General features: G+C 45.6%; 1 protein-coding gene across 1 annotated transcript in view; it reads right to left on the bottom strand.

Annotated features, from left to right (window-relative positions):
- The window catches only part of LOC119449407 (F-BAR and double SH3 domains protein 2-like), a 150,726-nt gene that overhangs the window by 45,674 nt on the left and 83,420 nt on the right, over positions 1 to 21,632 (bottom strand). The window contains 4 exon segments of the mRNA XM_037712577.2: positions 1,863 to 1,910; positions 1,912 to 2,076; positions 3,355 to 3,510; positions 11,940 to 12,052. Of these exon segments, the coding sequence (XP_037568505.2) occupies positions 1,863 to 1,910; positions 1,912 to 2,076; positions 3,355 to 3,510; positions 11,940 to 12,052 (482 nt within the window).

Here is a 21,632-nt window from a genome sequence, read left to right as displayed (position 1 = left end):
ACTTTTGGAAACGGTGGAGGTCGCTATCAGTCGATGACTTGGTCCCCGTCCACGATGAAAAGCCTCCTTGTCAAATGTGGAAGAGCTCCAGAAGTTACGAAAGGAAGCGACGGTAATGTTATCGCTTGCATGGTTAAGCTGTCCCGTGGATCTATACCCTGCGAAGGCCTGGTGCAGCTTCGCTACGCATAGAGCTCTCTTCAACGTGAAGACCACTTCGTCGGACGGCGAGGTTGGTGCAAGCAATGCGGCTTCCCCAGAGACGGTAAACTGGTAGTTCATTTGCAATGAAGCCCTACGTTGGACACAGAAGCCTTTTTTTTCCTGGTTACCATAGTTTTGTTTATCTAACAGTGGTGGTCTCAATGAGACACTTTAGCTGAGTGTTAAGTGCTGTGTTTTGTGTATGTTGTGTACCTTTGTTGTCAACTGCGCACATCGTTTCATTTTTCATCCTATCCATCTGGAGTAGCATGCTAGGCATGCAATCAGGCAAACCTCTACAAGATCTATTAAAACTCTCTTTCTAACAGTCATGCTGGAAACATAATTCCTTTTGTTTCTTTTTCTTGCACGGACTTCTCTATTTTCCAGGAAACAGTAGGCTTGTTTTTAAGTTGTGTGCGCTTGTTTTCGCGTTTATTGCCGAGTAGATAACGGGACAATAAAGCAAAATACTAAATCAGTTTAGACGGATAAAGCATTTTTTTAGAACTCTGTTCTCGTTAATTTTGAAATAATAGGTTCATTATTAGAAGCGAAATTGAAAGTCCATGTTTCAATTTGTGAATTTCGCGCTGAATTGCAAACGCCGACACGTCACTGTAACGTCACTGTAACGTCACTGTAACGTCATGCATTTGAAAGTATTTTTTTCGTATTTAGACTGCGTTGGCTCAGCAAAAGTTTCTTAAACTCGCCATGTTCAATATTTTAGCTCATTTAGAACACAATGCAGTCTATCTTTACCGCTAAATAATTAACTAGGCCTTAGAAGACACTGTCAAAATCCATGACGTCACAGCGAGTTGGAGCGGGAACTTCGAGGAGGTGTCGCCACCTGTCTTTTGTTATTGCACTTTTCATGGACTAGCAAGCGTCTTATCGTGGTAAGAGTGGTGTTTTCCATATTGCAAAAGTGCTTTTGACTGATACAGAAGAAATAATTTTTTCTCTTTAGTGAGCCTCTAACGAATGGAAACATTCTAGAAGTGCCTGAATGCTATTGAACTGGAAACCATAGGCCCTAGAGTTCTAGCCCCCGCACATACTGTACAGAAGTGCACACGACCGTACGGCAGATATTTCCTTCTCTAAAAACGGAGCAGGCATAAGACCGATGATAACAGTATATTACCGCGCAGCGTGTAGAACAATGCGACAGGGCTAAAGCCCTCAAATTTACGCAGAAGACTTGAAATCGGAGCTGCATTCCTGCCATACTGAGCAGAAAGTGCGCACACTTTCTTGTTGTACTGATTAGCGCATAATACTGCGCATAATGACAGGCCACAATCTAATTCCTAAAGCGAAAGTTGCGCTCAGCATGACGCCGTGGTCAAGTGACGCGTCGGCCTCTAAACCACGCCGTATATAGGCAGCACCTGCTCGAGAAGTACATATACCATCCGACTGAGGAAGGAATCAACCCGCATCAACTGTCGAAGGCCTTCCACGGTCGTGGACTCTTGGCACTGAAGAACTGCTGTGCCTGCGGAGTTCATTCGTCGGAGAAGGCACGACCATGCTGTCTGCCCTTCTACCACGAACACGCTTTGCACGGCCGCGCCAAAATGAGCGTTGTTGTATGCACACCCGTGAGTTCAGACGAGCAGTGAAAAAGGATGACCTCGTGCACGTACCTCGTACGAGAAGAGCGCGAAGCACTTGATGGCCACCTGCAGCGAGCCTTCGCGCTCCTCTGCCAGACGCGGAGGCGAGGCCTCGTCTTCTTCCTCGGCGGCCGGCGGTTCGCTGGCGACCTCTAAGGCTGCCCACATCGATGGTTGACACCGACACCTGGGGCTCGTCGTCCCAGTTCACCGATGTGGGGTCGTGTTCGTACGGCAGGCTGCCCTGCGCGTCAAGAAGGCCCGCAGTGGAAGCGTCGACGGTTCAAGGAATGCATTTCGGTTCGGTTACATGCGATGGAAAGTGCATTAAGTGTGACCTCTACTAAATACAGCCCCGACGAACAGAAAAACTGTCGCATTACACCTGCAGTAACTAATGGCACATTGCGCACCTATTTGGAGCAGTGTTTCTTTGTTCCACGGCTGAGAAGCCACGCTCCTTTGCTCAGTTAGGATCAAGACCTCTGTCCGTGTTCTCACATCTCTTACGTGGGGATTTCGGCAATTGACCATTGCCGCGACGATCATCTGTTTATCGCGTTGATTACTCGTGAACTAACGGCACCCCAACGACGGCTTTTCTTGTGTAATAGAAGCTTCGCGAACGCGGGCCCTGATTAATGACTCGTAGATTGAGAAGTAAGCAGTTTCGAATTTATGAACAAAACATGAAATCTAAATAAAAACTTGTATTCTTACGCGCAGAAGGAACAAAATGCTGAAAGTGGAGCAATAGAACCACCGCAACTGGAGACAACCATTCGCGTCTCGGCAATTTGTTCTATGCTGTCTTTTGCCAGAGAAGTGCACATTGATGACGAATTTCTATTGTTGTCTCGACGGAAAGTATAAGTGGCAGGGATACTGGAGTGGTGTTAATTGTCCGTCGACCTGTAGTCGTGTAGCTAGCGCTCTTTCAGAATGTTAATGTGGTGTGAAAGTTTCGAGCAAATAACAACTGTGCCGCCAGGTACGTTGCCCAGAGAATGAATCAGCGCAGTGCTTGCAAGTTGTTCCCACATTCTTTAACATTAAGTATGCTTACTTGCAGAACATCTTCGGGCCAATTTCGACCGACAACACTATCGTTCGCAAAGCAGCAGAGTCAAATGACATTTTTTTAGGATAGCGAGCTATGGAAAGCGTATAATCGAACAGGATCGCTGGCGGTTATATTCGTGACGCTGGGTTCAAGGCGTGCAGGGTTCTCGTTGGAATGAGCGACTGTATTCCGCTTACGTGCGGCATGACCACGACATAACCACAACTAATTTATTTTTGCGTCTTCTTTTCGTATATTCGTGCAACAAAAGAATGATTGAAACGCATTGCGGTTGATCCCAACATCGTGAGAGCCCCGCTGTACCCAGCGACGTCTTCCCGCATTCAGTTATACTTCTGCCGGCACACCTAGATAGTAGATGTAGTGTACCGGTCATCGCATACGCTTGAACCTCAGCAGTGAGCATGCAAACTCGTGCGAGTGCATGGGCAGGTATACCTGCGCCGAGGACGCTGCCATGACCTGCGCGGCTTCGTCTGCCTCCGGGGCGCCCGCGACGGACGGTGCCGCCGTCGCTCCGGACGTGTCCGAAGAGGATCCGCCGTCGAAGTCTCCCTCGTAGTACGCCGCCTCGTTCGGCTCCTCGTAGTTGAGCTGCGAAAGGGTATGCACCAGGTTCGTGTCAGTGAGCGCGTGCACGCGTACGTGTGTGAGTTGTGTTAATGTAATCGTGCAGGTGTACGTGCGTCCGTGCACCCATGCATGGGCGTGTCTCGTGCTATTATGAATGTCGTTAACATGGACGAACCGAATATGAAGAAAATAGATCAAACGTTTCCGGTGTGAAATATCAATGGGGCTTGGGCTAGCTGGAACAATTATAATCGATGCAATAGCGCAGAAAATACGAGGCCTTGAAGACACAAAACATGGCGCTTGTGGCAAACATTTTGTATGTCTTCGCGCCCTCGCCTTTATTCGCGCCCTTACATCTACTTTTCAGTATGCTTGATCCTCGTTTATATGGTAAATTGGTGTGCGGACAGGGCCATGTTGAGCGCATATTAAGACAGAAACCGTAGAACTTTGTTCGGTAATTTGCGCTGTTTTGACAAACTCGTGCGGTGGCGCAGGTATCATTGCACGTTTACTGTACATTCCTTTTAAACGACCGAGAATTGAAACCGCACAAAGAACAAGACAAACACTGCGTGGTGTCCGTTTTAGCACCGTTAAAAATTATGTATAGTAAACCACACCAACCTGCCGAGCAACAAGCCATTTTGAATCATCGCACGTGATGTGGTACTCAACGCGCTTGCTCAGACGACCAAAATGCAGAAGGACACAAGCACGGGTATCCACGTGATTGTTTCTATTGTGCTGATTTTAGCTACTGAGTTCTTGCATGCATGCAGATGTATGCAAGAACGCCAATGTGGCTCGACATCTCGCATTCCATCACAAGCACGCCTAAGCACAAAGAAGTGTCTGCAAGCACAATGACTGCCCGTATCCTCGAAATCTGGGGCGGTATTCTGTAAGAGTCTACCTAGTGGACTGTCCATTTCGGCGGCCGTTGATTCGTTGCTGCTTGACGTGCAGGAAGGAGACTGGCTGGCACCTTCCTGCACATCAAGCAGCAGCGAATCAGCGGCCGCCAAAATGGACAGTCCACTAGGTAGACTCTTACAGAATACTCCCCCCCTCCCTCCCCCTGGAAGCAGTCAAATGGTTGAGAACATGCCATTGCGAGCGCTCCGCGGCTTCAGGCAACAAATCGCATGATTATAGAAAACCATGAGGCAACCGGGCAGTACAAACTGCTGCCGCAAGGTCATGCAGCATCCATAGATCTGAAAACAAATTATCAGGAGTGTAGTTAATTGAGACAAGGCGAGAGCCATATTAACGCAGCTGCTAAGCAACAAACGCGTAAGCACAAGCAGAAATGGCTGTTTCGTCAAACTGCAAGCATCTACATTGCTAAGTTTTTTTTTTTTTTTTTTGAAGAGCAACTACGAAGACAGGAGAGTTAAAACATGAAAGTAAAATATGACAAGCGCACTTCTCTGCATAAGGTAGTAAAAAGAAAGATACTATTATCCTTTTTTTAAATGAATGTTTCCTGTCAAGAAACGTTTTTATAGAAAACTCATTTTACGGCCGGGGGCCACAGTGTCCAAATCGTAGTGAGGCAAGTAGAGTGTGTTGTGTCGGGGAGTCAGCGACTTGAGATGTCTGATCTGGCTGAGAAGCCTTCTATATAAGGTGAATAAACAAGTAAACAGCAAATCGAAGAAAATACCACACACGTACAAGCAAACGTGATCCGCAGTAGTTGTACTATAAAGGGAAGTTACAAAGCTACGAGTGCGGTAGAATGCCTTCATAACGAAGGGCTTGGGGCCTCTGAAATGATTCGTTGTACGCAGGTCACTTCGTTGTAAAGGTCGCGCACGGCACAAGCTCCGAATACAACCGGGAAGGCATCAATCCTTCGCTAAATAGGTCATTTCGTTGTATAGGCGCTCATGTTCGAAGCGCTAGACTCTCATTTGCAATAGTACACTGTCAGTTATCATTGATTTAAGTTTAATATACGGCCGCGTAGAGACAGGAGCGCCGTCAATGATAATCGGCTGATCCCAAGACAGAAGGAACACTACAATATTCTAAAATGTACCTATTCACTGTGAGCGGATACGGTGATGATGTTTTTCTTTTCTTTTTTTCCCCTTTTGGTGACACTGTGTGTGAGAGAGAAAGCAAGCTGAGAGAAAGTAATCAGGTCAACAAGACGAGCATCCGGTTTGCTACCCTACACTGGGAGTAAGGGAAAGAGGGAATAAAAAGGGGAAAGACGTGAAAGATAGAGAGCTATGTGTGTACACAGTAGGAGGCACAGCAGCAATACAAACGGTCACTGAAGCCGGTGTTTCTCAAAAAACTATTGAAGTGCACGAATAGCTTCCAGTGTCATCGACGGATGTTGCCAAGATCCAAGAATTCTCGATTCAGAAACTTTCCTAGAGTCAGTGAAGCAGCACTAATACACAGGGTGTTTCAGCGAACACTTTCGAAATTTATTTAAGGTTGCCTGTGGCAGATAGCCCAATTCTAGTTAATGAGCTGGTCTACTCGAAGACGCGGACATTACTTGCACAAAAAAATTGAAATGCATAACCGACTAATCAACAAAAATTCACTAATTACGTTTTTAACTAATTACCTGATGGCCCATATTGCAATTTACAAATTGTAGACGGGGAGTTCGCAAGGCGGATCCACTTGGAACGAATTCTCGGGATGACACCAGTTTCGAGATATTGATTCCCGAACTTTGCGGAGAAATACATCGCCGTTCCGGTTAATTTTGTGCTTCAATAGATACAGCAATGTTTTGTTAAGAAACTAACTGGAACGCCAATGCATTTCTCCGCAAACTTCAGGAATTAATATCTATAAACTGGTGTCATGCCGAGAATTCGTTTCAAGTGGGTCGGCCTTGTGAACTCCACGGCTACAATTTGTAAATTGCAATATGAGCCATCAGGTAATTAGTGAAAAACTTAATTAGTACATTTTTGTTAATTATTCGATTATGCATTTCAATTTCTTGTGCAAGTAATGTCCGCCTCTTCGAGTAGACCAGCTCATAAACTAGAATTGTGCTATCTGCCACAGGCAACCTTTAAGAATTTTTGAAAGTGTTCGCTGAAACACCCTGTATATGGGCTCCAACGCGGCGTCTCATTCCTAGCTTCAGATGGCCATGACACCCTTACGACATCACGCTGTAATGAAAGTCTTTCTTTAATTTTTGTTTTATTGCGATAGCAATTATATGGACACTTCAACCGGATTTCTACCGTCGGCGTCGCCGTCGCCGTGAGGTTCCGTATAGATAAAATCTTCGCCGCGCGCCGTATGCCCCAGCGGAAGCGTGCGGGGACGCGCGCTATCACGGAGAGCGAACGCACTCAATCTCCCACGCGCAAGCAAGGAAGCGGAAAGCCAGCGCCGGAGGGAGGAGGGGGGTGGGGGGGGGGGGGGCACTTCTCTGCCAACAACCGCGCTCGTCGCTCGTCCGCACAGTCTCTTATCTCTTCCACACGCAAGCAAGGAAGCGGGAAGCCAGCGCCGGAGGGAGCGGGGGGGGGGGGGGGGGCGCACTTCTACTCTGCCAATAACCGCGCTCGTCGCTCGACCGCACCGTCTCTTATCTCCACACGGCTCTGACCTTTATGCACTGTGCATTCGCCGCTCAGTTTCTGTTGAAGCGATAGACCGCACGTACCTTCGCCCGCTGCAGCGTATGGGCTTGCTGCCAGCGTTTTGACAGTCGTTGTCTGCAGTCATTCAGTGTGATCTATTCATGTTTGTTTGTGCGCGCTCACACCACGCTTGTTCATTCACTTAGTAATAGTCGGGCCACATTTTCCAACGCACGCTACACATGTAATGCTGCCCGGATCGGTAGTGCAGCGCTACAGGTGTGTCCCTTCGCACGCGCTGCCCACGGGAAGCGCTTCTCATCAACACCACCATTTCACACGCGCCTTCTCGTGGTCATCGAGTCTCTCTTCATGTCGGTCTACTTACGCCGCAGCCCACCTGCTTACTTAATCAGCTCATGTTTACTACAATTTATATTGCTACCAAAGCCGCTCACCGTATACATCGTATGACATTGCTGTGTTGCTATCGCATTCATTGCTTCGCCCTTAGGGCGAAACTGTGACATTTTTTAGCTAGCTTTTGCATTTTGATTTTCTGTTAGCGTCGCCTCTGATAAACACTCCTGGATGTATTGGTCTAACAGGTCAACGTTACAAAATAAGCGAGCAGTAAGTACAACACGACGCTGCTGACTTGTTGTCGAGCTCATGGTAAACTTCACCGTGGCTTAATGCTGCCCACCGAATGACGATTTGACTACGCCGTACCACGAGATCGTCATCCACACAGGGTGTGAAATCATGCAGCACTACCACTTTGGAATCCGGTTTGGAAGCCACGTTCTTCCTCGATGCCACTCACACGCACCAGTGTTTCGATGCTGGCTGTGATGCGGCCAATGCTCGGTGCACGTGAAGATAGTTTTTCATTGCTTTCTTTCTTTGGTTTCCCTCGTCGTATTCTCACGGGTCATACAAACGCTATGACAGGGCAACAGGTGCGCAAACTTAACGCTCGTCGTGGGTAACGAGACGCCGCTGAGAGTGATTACCTTGACATTTCTGAAGGCGGCTATCATACCTATGACGAAATAGGCGCCAAATTTCGAATGCTTATAAGCTTTCAAGACAACAAGCGGGTGACCGATATCTTCGAAAAAAAAACAGTGTGTGTTCGTAAGCTTTGTGTCACCTACCCGTACTGTTTTCAGTGTGACTTCGGCAGTTTTTTTGATCATATTGTACAATTGTGTTGCGCACTGTGCTCCGTGGCTGTCGGCGCAGGTAACTGTTCGGAGCGGTGCGATCTTGGTGTTACTGAAAGAGGAACTGTGTACATACTTCAGTGTACGGAAGCTGCAACCAAGTATTTCGCAGTTCAATGCAGTTCGGGAGACGCGCAGAGTATCGGGCCACCCACTCTCATAACTGCATTTCCTCACTGGAACTTATAAAGGGAACCCGATGCGCACGTGCTCGCCTCAAGAGAGAGCCACGCGCAAGCAGGAAAGGGAAAGCAAGACGAGGGCGACGCAATGTGGCGGATGAAGCGGCTGCCATAACTCGCCCGTTTATGCTCGACCGAACACGACGCCCTCGCGAGGCGGAAACGTATTTCAGCATTAGGTCGCCTCCAGCCGGCGACTGGCGCGCACCTGGCCGCTCTCTGGCTCGCGCCTCGCTAATCCTCTTAGCGCGACTCAATCGAGAGGAAACGCTGTCGCGGGCGAGGGAACGGCGACATCAAAGCTCATCGGGCGGTCCACTGACGGCGACACGCAACTGGGAAGCCAATCCGTCTGCGAAGATGTGAAGAATCGGGACAGCTCATTTCTTTGCGTTGCCGTCTAAGCTCTGGACTGCGCTCGTGAGTAAGTAATTGCAATCCACGGTGAATAATCCTGTTGCAGATAAAGCTGATTACACGTGGTGCGCTACCGTGTGTCACACATTTGAGGCAGCGATTTTGGCTAATTACTAGGTCAATATATACTGGGTTCGCATTGGAAGGTCTTAACATTATTACATGTTCGTATCTACTAGCTTCTGCTTGACTGCGGGTTCCGCAGAAGACTACCAGGGAACATACATCCTTCCACGTTCCTGCCTCTTTCAGCAGACACTCGCCTCTCCTCAAAATGCTGTCTGTATATTTGTCATTTTTCTCCACCATGCTGATATTTTTCCAAACGTGTTGTCTTCCTTCTGTTCCGAGCTTGGCACTTTCTCTTAGTGAGCCTTCTTTCAAGCTGCACTCCTCTCCCGTCATCGCATACTTTCTCTCTCTACTCTGTATGTGTACTCCGTCCCGCAGTTGCGTGTTATTGCTATTATGTAATTGTTTATGCAGCGGTTATTGTCTTTCACCTAATTTTTTTATCCCTTTACCTTTGTTGTAGCGTTTGACATTTCTACCTTTTCTGTTTTTGTTTCTCTGCGGACGATCACTCAGACCTTAGTGTTGTTCCTGCGCTTGTTAAATAAAAATATTTATTATTATTATTATTATTATTATTATTATTATTATTATTATTATTATTATTATTATTATTATTATTATTATTATTATTATTATTATTATTATTATTATTATACCAAACCAATGTTGATGACCAAGTACATGAGTGTACGGAGTTCGTTTTGAGCAGTATACGCAAATACATTCCTCAGTAGAGTCCTAAACGCTCTAAATATCCTCACTGGTTCTCATCTGAACTTAAACTTATAATTGCCCTAAAGCATAAGGATCGCGCGCACCGAAAGTTTAGAATTCCTGTGCCTAATGAGTGAAGAAAAGAAGGCTTTTTTTTTTTTTTTTTTTTTTACTGCCTGCAAACGCTTCTGTAAGTGGGATGATGACTCATATATTACATACTTGAAAAAGAGCGTCTCCGACCGGGCCGGCGGAATTTTAGAAGTATATTCGCAAGCGCTCTAATAATCGCGAAGAGTGTTTTCGCCTGCTCGACTCTAGAGGAGTAGAAGTCCAAGCAGTCATGGATTGTGTTGCTGCCCATTTCTCATCCTTATATAAAACTTCATGTTTTAACGCTGGTGTCAGTCAGTAGCACACGACGGTTCCTACATCTAGTGCTAAGTTGTTTGATGCAAAGCTCATCAGCGAATGCTTTAAGCACTTGAAGCCTTCCCTATCCTGGGGCTCTGATGGCATCCCCTCCGCAATTCTAAACGCTTACGGCAGTATATTTGCCCCAATATTGGCATGTATATTTAATAACTCTTTGAATACTTCCACTTTCCCTTACATTCGGGAAACTGCTCGTGTTTTCCTGTATTTAAGTCTGGCTGTAAAACCGATATATCGAATTATCGCCCGATTTCTCATCTCTGTGCCACGTCTAAGGTTTTTGCACCTTGATCTTCACAACATATTGTCTTTTACTTTGAAGAAGTCATTGATTCCGAATCAGCGTGGATTTCTCACCGGCCGCTCCACTGTCACAAATCTCGCAAGTTCCACGTCACAGATCTCCGAGCCGGGGCAAGTTGACACCATTTACTGTGGCTTCACCAAAGCTTTTGATGTATTCAGCCACTCGCTGCTTCTGATCAAGCTTACGCACTTTGATGTTGACTCGTCAGTTGTGGATCTCTTGCGCAGTTATCTTCTTGATAGATCGTGTTTTGTTAACGTCAATGGCCAAACGTCTTCTTTTTACATGGCAACTAGCGGCGTCCCTCAAGGGTCAGTATTAGGACCACTCCTTTTTTTAATTTTTATTAATGACGTTCTTTCCGCCATTCGGCATTCTTCATTCCTTCTATATGCCGATGACATAAAGATTTTTAAGGCAATTGACACTGTTGATGACTGTTGCATCCTGCAGTCTGACCTGTTTTCTTTTTCTAAATGGTGCCTCACCTTGAATGCTGCTAAGACCAAAGTCATGACTTTCACACGCAAAACAGCAAGCATTTCTTTTTCTTATTCTGTAGAATCTGTACCATTGTGCAAGGTCTGTGAGATCAATGATCTCCGTGTACTTTTTGATACAACCTTACACTTTTCAGCTCACAGTAAACGCGTTGCAATGCGGGGCATGCTCACTCTTGGCTCTGTTTGCAGACTGTCGAGAGAATTCAATTCGCCTACACCGCTTCCGCAAATTGTACGCAACCATCTGTCTTCCTCAACTCGAATACGCGTCGGTCGTCTGGAGTGACATTTCTATAGATCCAACAGTTACATTATAGATTGGGCCCAGAAAAAGTTTCTAAGCATATATCATCACCTCTTTGCTAAAGACGGACACTGGACCTTGTTATAGCACTGTTGGATTATTCTCACTGTCTTCACTTCGCTGCCGACGTAATCGCGCTTAATTTTTGTTTCTTCTCGAACTCTTTCACGGTAACCTTCCCTGCTCCGATCTCCTCAGCTGTATCATGTTTCGTATTCCACGCAAGATCACCAGAGAACATAGACCTTTCTTTCCATGTTCCTGCGTGTCATCACCAACACTCAGCCGTCCACGGAATACAGAGCCTTTATAACGCTTACTTTCGTAATCTCGATATTTTTCATAACTCGCTGTCATTGTATTTTCGGAGCATTGCGTCGTTGCGTCCTAGGTTCGCACTTTCTTCAACTGCTCTTCTCTTCCTTTTTCATTTGTATTTACGTTGCGCTTTGTTGTATGTACACTCTTGTTTTCAATATTATTCTTCTTATTAATTGTTCTTTTTTACTTATATTCACCTGCACTTTTTTGTAATTCTTACTTTTGTAATGCAGTGCATGCACAGACCTTAGGATTTTTTGTTGGTACAGTAAATAAATGATTGATTGCTTATTTGGTTCGAATACATGTATAGCGTCTTTGAAAAGATCCACCGACAGAAGTGTCCAGGTATAGCACGAGTGCAATGCTGGAGACGCACATCTGAGCGGGAACTCTTGCGGCTTCCCCGGGACGCGGTGCTGCCTTTGCGGCTCAGGTCTTCGATTTGAAGAGCGTCGATGTCCAGCGAATTGAGAAACTCGTCCACGTTCACTGCAAGATAGAAGAAAAATACGCATCAATTTACTCATTTTGAAACGTAGAAGTGCATGAACTAGCCATAGACAAACATATACCACTGGATGAATTTACAAGTTTGCATATTTGTTCGGTAAAGTAGCTGCATATCATAACAGCAGTCTTCGATGGTCTGACATCGTGAACAGAGGCCAGTCAGCGTACCTTGTCTCATTTTTAAATTTATTATCACATTAAAAATCTTGAAAAAAAATACGTCGCCAATCTCTCCACGACGACAAATTGTCATACGAGTGCAATCACGACGAGAGGTGAAGTGCATCATTACAGTTAAGAAGCAATTCGACGCCACCGCGCAGCAAGTTGTCTTCTGCACGAAATAATTTTTCAAGAACGCAAAAAGAACGCAAACAAAAAAAAAGAAAGAAAACGGCCTCCTCAGCCCAACGAATTCGTGGGAGACTCCAAGCGGCACTATTCGATAGAAACCTGGTTGGATATAACGAAATCAGGGTCTCAAAGGCAGCGAAGCCCTCGGATGGCTCACCGTTTAGATCTGCATTTTTAAGTCCACGTAAACGCGCTCAAAAAGAAGGAAAAAAAAGAAAAAAAGGAGAGAAGAGTCTGAGCGACGCGGACGATATTGCATTGCTCCGTCACACTTGTCCCCAACCGGAGCGCATCTTCGGTAATCCAATCAGTGAAGAATACGCGGCGTAGGAGCGGAGCTTTAATAACCAGCCATCGCCAGACATAATAGGTGCACTGCAACGGGTGATTCGAGGCGAGTCGCCGTTTAATACGGGAGGCCTTGCCACGCTGCGGAAGAGGGTTGGGGAAGCCAAATGCCAATTCTGGCGGCGCCGCGTGTGACGCTTGTATGATAAGCTCTTTTTCTTTTTTTTCTATCAGGCGGAGGGTGTCTACGGGCGCTGTCTTTTAATTAAAACCGTCTGCTGCCCGGTTCGAGTTGCGTGTTGTCCATTAATTAGGCCGCCCACGTGTTGTCAGCGGTCGTGGCCTGTTCGCAGCGAGGCTTTGAAATGGATGCCCGCGGCAGCAGCACGCCGTCAGGGCGAAGGGTACACAACGAACTCGCGGCAGCCGCGAAGATTAGAAAACAGCCGCGCCTTTCTTGATCTTGCCGCCTGTGGGTTTAGCCTCGCCTGCCATCGCGTGAATGCGAGGAGAGGTCATCTTGTTTGTGTCGCAATACAGTGCGCTTCCCTGAGAAGCATGAACAGGTGTGAAGACAGCTCGCGCGGAAAAAAAAGACACTGAGAAAGCGTAATTGTGTAGATTCGTGACATGGGAAGCGCTCCAGATTCCTTGGTTCGTTTTGTGTACACCGACCCCTTTATTGTCACAGCGGTGTCTGACGCAGTTTTGGTTTTGCCGTGAACTACCGAGCTTTGATCCCTGCACGAGTACCATACATTCGTACGCGGGCGCAACCGGGTGACGGGAATGCAGTAAACCAACGTGGCAGTATATATGTGTAGCTTGAACTGCTAGAAATTACGTATGCGTGACTAGAAAAAAAAGCGTTATAGATCGTTTTTACAATTCGAAAGATCATGGAACGCTGTCAATACTTGTGCCACCTGAAGAACAAACAAGAAGAAATGAGCACTGAACACGAAAAGGCCCACTGTAACAAATAATTCAATTACATTTCATTATATTTCGTCTACAGCGGCCCCTTTTGAGTTCAGTTCACTTTCTATTCGTTTGTTCATTCGTTCACTTACATTTTGCGTCACAAACATTAAAATCTACGTGCCAAGAAGCTCAACATCGTACGTTGCTAATCATTGAAGGCGAGGCAAGCACTATACTTTGGTTGGGTTGTGTTAACGTGCAGGGCCGCCACATTGCGCAGTCAGAGGCAAGCAAAACTGTGCATTATGCGAACCATTCTTTGAACGCCGTTAGACGGATATTTTGTGCGCTTTGATCACGTAGCCGTGCGACGCCTCGGCTGAATGCAGCTTATATTCGTTGTTACATGTTTCTACGGTAATGTGGTACTATCGATGAATGACAAGCTGAATGAGTTGTAAGGTGATCTTATGATATACACCAGAGTTTATGTGAGTGCCTATACAGCTAACACTTTTCTAAAATATTCATTTGCTAGGCCTAGCACCACTACATGGTTCAGCTTTAGGCATTTTCTTTTAGCTTAAGGATCGGGACACGATTTTATTTACCTTTCTAGCACGAATAACACGAAAAGAGGCGTCTCACTCCAGGCGTGAAATTTCACAGATGCTCAGCGGGTCTCAAAGGGCTGCAAGGCTCACTTCCGGGAAACTGGTTTGTGTTACGGATAACAGTAGCCTGCCAACCGAGGCGCTACGGATCCAGAAACGCCGATGATCGCGCCGGCCGCGATGTGCTATTTATGAGCCTCTTAACGGGCTTCGAAGCAGACGCCGTCAATGATGCGGCGCCGCTTGTCACGTAGCTGGTTGCTGCTTTTGTTGATATTGCCGCGCATCTCCTGACCTGGGGCCGGCGAGGAATGAGGGGTCCATTGCCGTTGTGAACACGCTGCTTAATAGCGAGTGCGTTGAACTCGGGAAGAGTACGTTGGCCCGTACACCGCAAGCTTGTGCCTTCAAAGGGTGGCCAGCGAAGGAAGCAGCACCGGTGCATTCGAGAGGCAGAATAAAGGAGTTTGGAATATCAGGTGGAAAGGGGGGAGGGCGTGCTGTCAGCCCTGCGCAGACTAATCGATCGGCCGCGTCGCGCGCCGTGACATGACCCCCAGCGCGGCGCCAGTCGTCATATTGGTGTGGTCGTTGTTGCCACCCTGCAGTAGCCGCAATTTGCCGCCGGTAGTGGCCGACTAAGTTCCAGGTTATCGGATGGTTGACGATGACAAAGTTTGACGGGCTTAGTGGTAGCGCTTTTTGCTGTGCTATCCGAAAGATGGTAAATGATGTCATTATTATTAATAACATTTTAGAATGCTGAAATGCAACGTGCGTGCTCACTGCATGATTTGCGAAATGTATATTCAACAGCTGATGTGTTTTGAAGCGAGGAGGAAGTTTTCTAGCTTTTGGAATTCTGACTGGCAAACCTTCAGCCTTTTAGTATGAGCCAAATGGTGACCACTTTGACGAAGGAATGGCAAAAGAGTCTTGTCTATTCATCTGTGTACATGAGGCTCCGTTGTGTAATACTGTAAAGTAAAAAGTGCCTCGATTATTCCATTTCTGCCTCTTATGTAGCAAAGAAAATATAAAAAATAAACATAAATCAATCGCACAAACACACACAAAGAACCGCTGACGTTTCGAGGATTCTGGCTCTGGAGACATTTATCGCGACCGGTACTTACACCGCAATTTTTTCGAGAGCAAATGTTTCTTTGCGATGTGAACATCGTCTTCGTCTGCGACTGCGTTGCCCAAGGCTATGGCCTCCGAAATATATGACAGAAGCCATCGCTCTCACAATCTGCGGGGCGCACGAAAAACTCGCACAAATCACCAAAATAGCAAATGTCGTGCGGTAAGCCCGTGGTTAGCGCGTTCGCCTCTTAACTGCACACTGATGCAAGTTCCAACCGAATGGTAGCAGCAACAGGCAAATATTTTGTTGCCTTTTCGCCATTTGATAAGGCAAAGTGAAACAAACGCAGAAGCAAGGTCACCGCTTTCTGGATGATCGGAAATTGCCGCTTTAAAGATCTGTTTACGTAATGAAACGCTGTCTGTACGCTGATGGATACGATATAGTTGCACAGTCCACACATTCACCAAAGTAGAAGCACTTTAGGATAAAGTGCACACAAGGAATGATGCATGCTCCAGGAATGAAGCGATGCTCTTTGTTGTTTATCAGCTCCGAAGTATGAAAAGTATGGTCACTGAAGGGCTGACTATCCCAAAATGTCAGTCAGAACAATAACGAAAAAAAGAAGAAAGAGAGGAAGAAAACAAAGCATGACAAAAATGACGAAGAGCAATCAAAACAGGTTCACATATTGAGAAGAGAAACCCAAAGAAACATCACAAAAACTTTGCATGCATAGACGTACAAGACGCGAGTACGTAACCCACGCTCAACGTGCAAACGTTCTGCGCTCGCCCTCCCAGAGGTTAAAGAAGTACAAAAACAACTCAACCGTCAATAATTTACGAAGACAAAAAGAAACAAAAAAACACCAGAATTATCTCATTCAATATAACCAAGAGCGCTCTCTCGTTTACACACACGCCTCGTTTACACACACGCATACCAATCAATCAAATCAATCAATCAATAAATCAATCAATCAACAGGTTATTTAACGTGCCCAGGAACAGCCCTAAGCTCTGAGTACTGGTGCACGGGTAAAAAAAAAGATTAAAAATACAGATACAGGAAAAAACATGAAATAGAAAATGGCAATTATGAGAAGGAAATGTTTACAATAAACAAAAGCCAAGGTGAATTTACAACAGAAAGAAGGAGACGAACAGGAATAATGCATGATAGTCAATAAAAGTGATTAATCAATCCAGCCTTCAGATTAGGTGCCCAGGAAACACCATGGGGTTTTATTACTGGCGCACAGGAAACATAACGAAAAGATAACGTATAGCTTTAAATACCAGGATGCAAAGGCAAGAAAAAAAAAAAAGAGATGCATGTACAGAAAAACCACATGGGCATAATATTGGCACACACCAAAGGACATGGAAAGTTGCTAAAACAAGCGCTTATCTATCTACAAAGGCAAGGTAAAGCGAAAATGAACCGAAGATAAGTGAGCAAGTGCAATGGCGAAAAAAAAGCTGTAAAGCTAAAGATACAAACGTAATGGGAAGTGAACAAAGAAAAGGGAAGCGATTAATGGTAAAATACATGTAAAAGCAATGCACCAAGGAAATTAAATGTACAAGAAGAAAAAAAAAAACCCGCTCAAACATTAGGAATATCGTCAGGCAAGATGAAAACGTACTAAATCACACGGCGAAAGAGAGCACGTAGGTATAGCGAGAAAAACTAGCACACGACAATACGAAACTGCGAACAGAACGACGAAAACGACTGATGAAACATATCAAGATCAGCGAAATAAGTATTATACAGATTTTGCATTCTGTACACAGCACAATACTTGTTGTGACAAGCAGGAACGAAGAATGGTCGGTGCTCCCTTGTGACCTTCTGCGGAAACCGAAGCGCGGACATAATTAAGTAGCTAGCGCAGTTCAGGTTTTCGTGAAGGAGCTTGTACAAAAACAGAAGGTGTGCACTAATACGCCGGCAGGTCAGGGACGGTATAGTGAGTGTGAAGTGCAAGCACTACAATATTGTCCATGCCTGCGCGCAAACGATGGCGGTAAATTGCTACGAACTTTTTCTGAACTCTTTCTAGTCTATCACTGTGATATTCTACTCCACCGATGCATATTCGAGTTGGGAAAGACATATAGTCTGATACAGCATTGGGAAAGGAGTGAGAGATTTGAATTCGCGTGAGACGCGGCAGACAGAATCTAGAGAGTGCAGACCACGCATAGCAACCCGTTAAGTATGATATGAAAAGCTTAATAATAATAAATCAATCAATCATCAATCAATCACCCAGGAACAACCCGCAGGTCTGAGTGCTGGCGCACGCATACAATAATACCCCCCCCCCCCCCAATAAATAAAGAAATAAAACTGCGGGGGAATATAATTTAAAAAAAAACGCACACAGTGACTAAAAAGAACAATTGTGAAACGAAGAGTGTACCTACGACAATGCGCAAGGTAAATGCAAAAGAAAAAGGAGGAGGGGAAAGACAGTTGAACAATGCGTGAAACTATGTCACAACAAGGCAAAGCTCGGAAAAGAACGATGACCGATAGTTATGAAGAATACCAGGATCATGAAAATAAGCGTTACAAAGGCGCTGTATTATGTGGACGGTTGAGTGTTGGTGACGACAGGCAAGAACGTGGAAAGGTTCTCTGATGATCTTGCGCGGAATACGAAACATGATACACCTGAAGAGTTGGGGGGCAGGGGTGGGGATACCGTGATTTAATAATAATAATAATAATAATAATAATAATAATAATAATAATAATAATAATAATAATAATAATAATAATAATAATAATAATAATAATAATAATAATAATAATAATGTTTATTCAACGTGCCCATGCAGGAACAACACTAAGGTCTGAGTGCTGGTGCACGCATACATTACAAACCAAAAAACCAAAATAATAATAATAATAATAATAATAATAATAATAATAATAATAATAATAATAATAATAATAATAATAATAATAATAATAATAATAATAATAATAATAAAGAAACAGTATGGGACACTTTAGTGTAATTAGCGAAAAGAAAAAGGTGAACTGTGGCGGTCGGACTGTGGTAATGACCTTCGTAGACTTCACTGCCTGTTGTTGGGATGCTACATGGTATGTGCGCACTAAAGGACCATACGGCCATGCACCCAGGATAAAATTTTTATCACTGAATACAGACGCGCCGCTTACCGTGGACAAGCACGCAATAGACGCGTGTAGGAGCCTAAATAAAAACAAAAAAGGAATACCTGCACCTAGCTTGTACAAGTGTCAGTATTATCACTCTCACAAAATTAGGAAAAATTAATATAGAGACTTCCTCTATGCCAACAACGATGACCCCCTTTGCTTAATCGAACCGTCAGGACGACAGATCGTGAGTCTTCTGAGGTCATAATGTGCTTTCGAAATTCGGGAAAAATTGCGGCAAGCGTGAGACAAAACTTCCTGTCGTGTAGTCTAGACAGTACTGGCCACGTTAACAGGGCTGAAAAGACAGGAGGCAACCTGATTTGGACCCTGTTCGCACAGCAGGGGACATAACCGGAATGTTTATGAACATGGGCCATTCTAGCCTCGATATCACAGGAGAAGGTTCCACACCTCCTTTTCAAGTAAATTTCTAACGCGACAACCAATCATTGGCTTGTGAGCTAACAAGCTTGTTTTTTTATGTACATCTTGCCTTTTTGAAAACCCAGAAAAAGAGTAACTGTCTTTCTTTCCGGCATCAGGGGAGCTACATACACGACGGTATACTTAAGACGAAGTTATAGCTCGCCCCCCCCCCCCCCCTATTTACATACATTTAAAACGCAGAAATGCTTTTGTGAGACAATCGCTGGACCAATTTAAATGAAAGTTGTTGCACTTGGGAGAGAAAGATAAATTCTAGTGGACTGTCGGAGGCAGCATTTTGATTTAGTGTCTGGAATGTTTTGCGGACATTCACGAAAATATAAGTTAAGAAAAATTCAAGCTCGAAGTTTGCAAATCTGTACTTCAACGTTTTCTTTTAAGAGCAACAAACCTCATCAAAAGCGTTCACGAGGTAAATCTTTGTTAGCGTAGTCTTGGCTATGAATTATACCGAGCCCACGTTTACCACAATTCGAACGCTGCATATGCCAGCATGCATCCTCGTGATGTCACAGCGTCTTTTAAAGTGCTCGCATTGACGGTGGCTGCATGAAACTCTGTATCCGTGTTCAAGGGAAGAAAAAATACGCGAGTGCTTTTATAGGTTATGGCACAGTTTTCAGTACTAAGGGCGTGCGTTGGGATATGTAGCGCCACCAGCGTGCACTGTGATGAAGTTGCTTTACTATGGCGTTTAGATACTGCTCTCCGTTAACAGGGCAAAGTGTGTACCACTTTTATAAACACTCTCGACACGACGATTAATAAGAAATGTTGCTTCCAATGAGCGTGATATTCAAACTGTACGCGTTGGTAGTAGTTTAATTAATTATTTATTTATAACTTGCTCAGTAGTTTATTCAATTATCCTTCCCATATGTGCTTGATTTTTCTCCCAAATTTATTTGCTTGCTTACTTTCCGCTTGCGTCCTGATTTTCTGCTTGCTCTTTTGGTTAGGCTTATTGTCGAAGCTGCGAAGCGAGGGTGTCCGGACTTCTGCTGTCGTGCCCCCAGACGTTGCGGAGAAGCTAGCAGTTGAGGCGAACCCATATCTCGGCACCTCGTACGCGGGCCGGGAGCAGCGTCAGAAAAAAAAAATAATAATAAGAGCGCAAGGCCTTCAGACGCCGATGTGGCGCTTCACCCCTCGATGTGGACCCTCCTCCCCCGAGGGTGGGCCATTACAGCGTGGACGGTGGACATCAAACGGTACAGGCCGGCACGGTCGCCATCCGTGATCCATCACTGTCTACCGGCGCTTGTCAGCAGCACAGGCACTGTGCGGGCCACATGTTTGCCTCGCCGGTTGCGTACAGCGCATTCGAAGCTTCAGCCACTGCTGGGTACTAGGTCGAGAGAGTGGAAACATTTGATCTCTCTTCATCTCCGCTCACTTTGCTTGCTGCAAATGCCAGATAAGCTTTGGTCGGTTTTGAGAACATCTTGTGGCACCATGACCAGCCGATGAACATTAAAAAAAATGAAGACTTATTACACGCGATGCAGCTTCAGTTATGGGCCTTAGCATTTTCTGTTATTGACCTTCTTGCAGTCTGAGGAACGCACAAAGCTGTGCATAAGCTGCGACTGGCGGTGCAATCGCGTTGCGAGCAGTATTTTCCCTCACTTGGACCTAAAATAGTGTGCAATAGCCAAATAAGCTTTCTTTCTCAGTTGTCACCTGGATTATGGAGTTAAATATCAAGCGGCCAAAGTGGTTGCCTTGTCACAATGTATTCATTCTATAAAATAATTATAGCAGTATTGCCCCATCTTCATATTTACATTTCGTCATCTGCATCAACACAATATATATAATTACACTTATAATGGCTGGCACAGCGGCATTATAAGGCTCACCGCGTGTCTGAAATTTCGCGTAGCGGACTGGCATTGCGCAGTCCCTGCGAACTGTGTGGTCCTGGGCAGCGGACAGCACGACGAGTTAGAGAGAGAAGGAAAATGCAAAGAAAAGCAAGACAGGGGGCACACAATTCCGACAGCACCAGAGCAGTGAAGTGGCCACTTTTTGGCACCATTGTCCGCCACGTTGGCGCTCCAGACGTTCACTCTTTCTGCACGCAACTACGAAGAGAGCTCACGGAATGCCGCGTGGTCCACTCGGCTTGCGTCTACACGCGAGACACATCCGATAATGAACTCAGGCGGCTGCGGCGGTGTTCTGTATCGCCGTCGTGGCCGCCAACAGCGGTCAGCGCGCGTCAGCTGCGGCGATGGCGCACCTGGAGACCTTTCGCGGATTCCCACGGGCCGTCGCCGAGACTCCCTTCTCCCGCCTATCGGCCAATCAGCGGAGGGCGGAGTCGTACGCAGACGTGTTCTCAGTGCCCCGCACGCTGTTTGTCTTCGTAGCTAATCTCGGCCAACGAATGACCAGCTCGACAAAAAGGGCGGAATAAACGAAAGCGAACGTGAGGCACAAGGAGAAAGGTCGGGAATGCCGGTTCTGCTCTCCAGTGCGGATCGGAGGTACGCGCCAAGACAATGCAGTAATTTTAAGGGTGGAAGTTACATGTACTTAAGTAGCTTGTATTCTTTCCTTGTTTTTTGAAAGTGGAGTAAGCAATATATTTCTTGCGAAGTGTATGTCAGCTTGAAAAAGACAAGTC

The sequence above is a fragment of the Dermacentor silvarum genome, chromosome 4 (genome assembly GCF_013339745.2).
Source record: "Dermacentor silvarum isolate Dsil-2018 chromosome 4, BIME_Dsil_1.4, whole genome shotgun sequence".
In the NCBI taxonomy this organism is placed as follows: domain Eukaryota; kingdom Metazoa; phylum Arthropoda; class Arachnida; order Ixodida; family Ixodidae; genus Dermacentor; species Dermacentor silvarum.
This window is presented reverse-complemented; position numbering and strand designations above follow the sequence as displayed.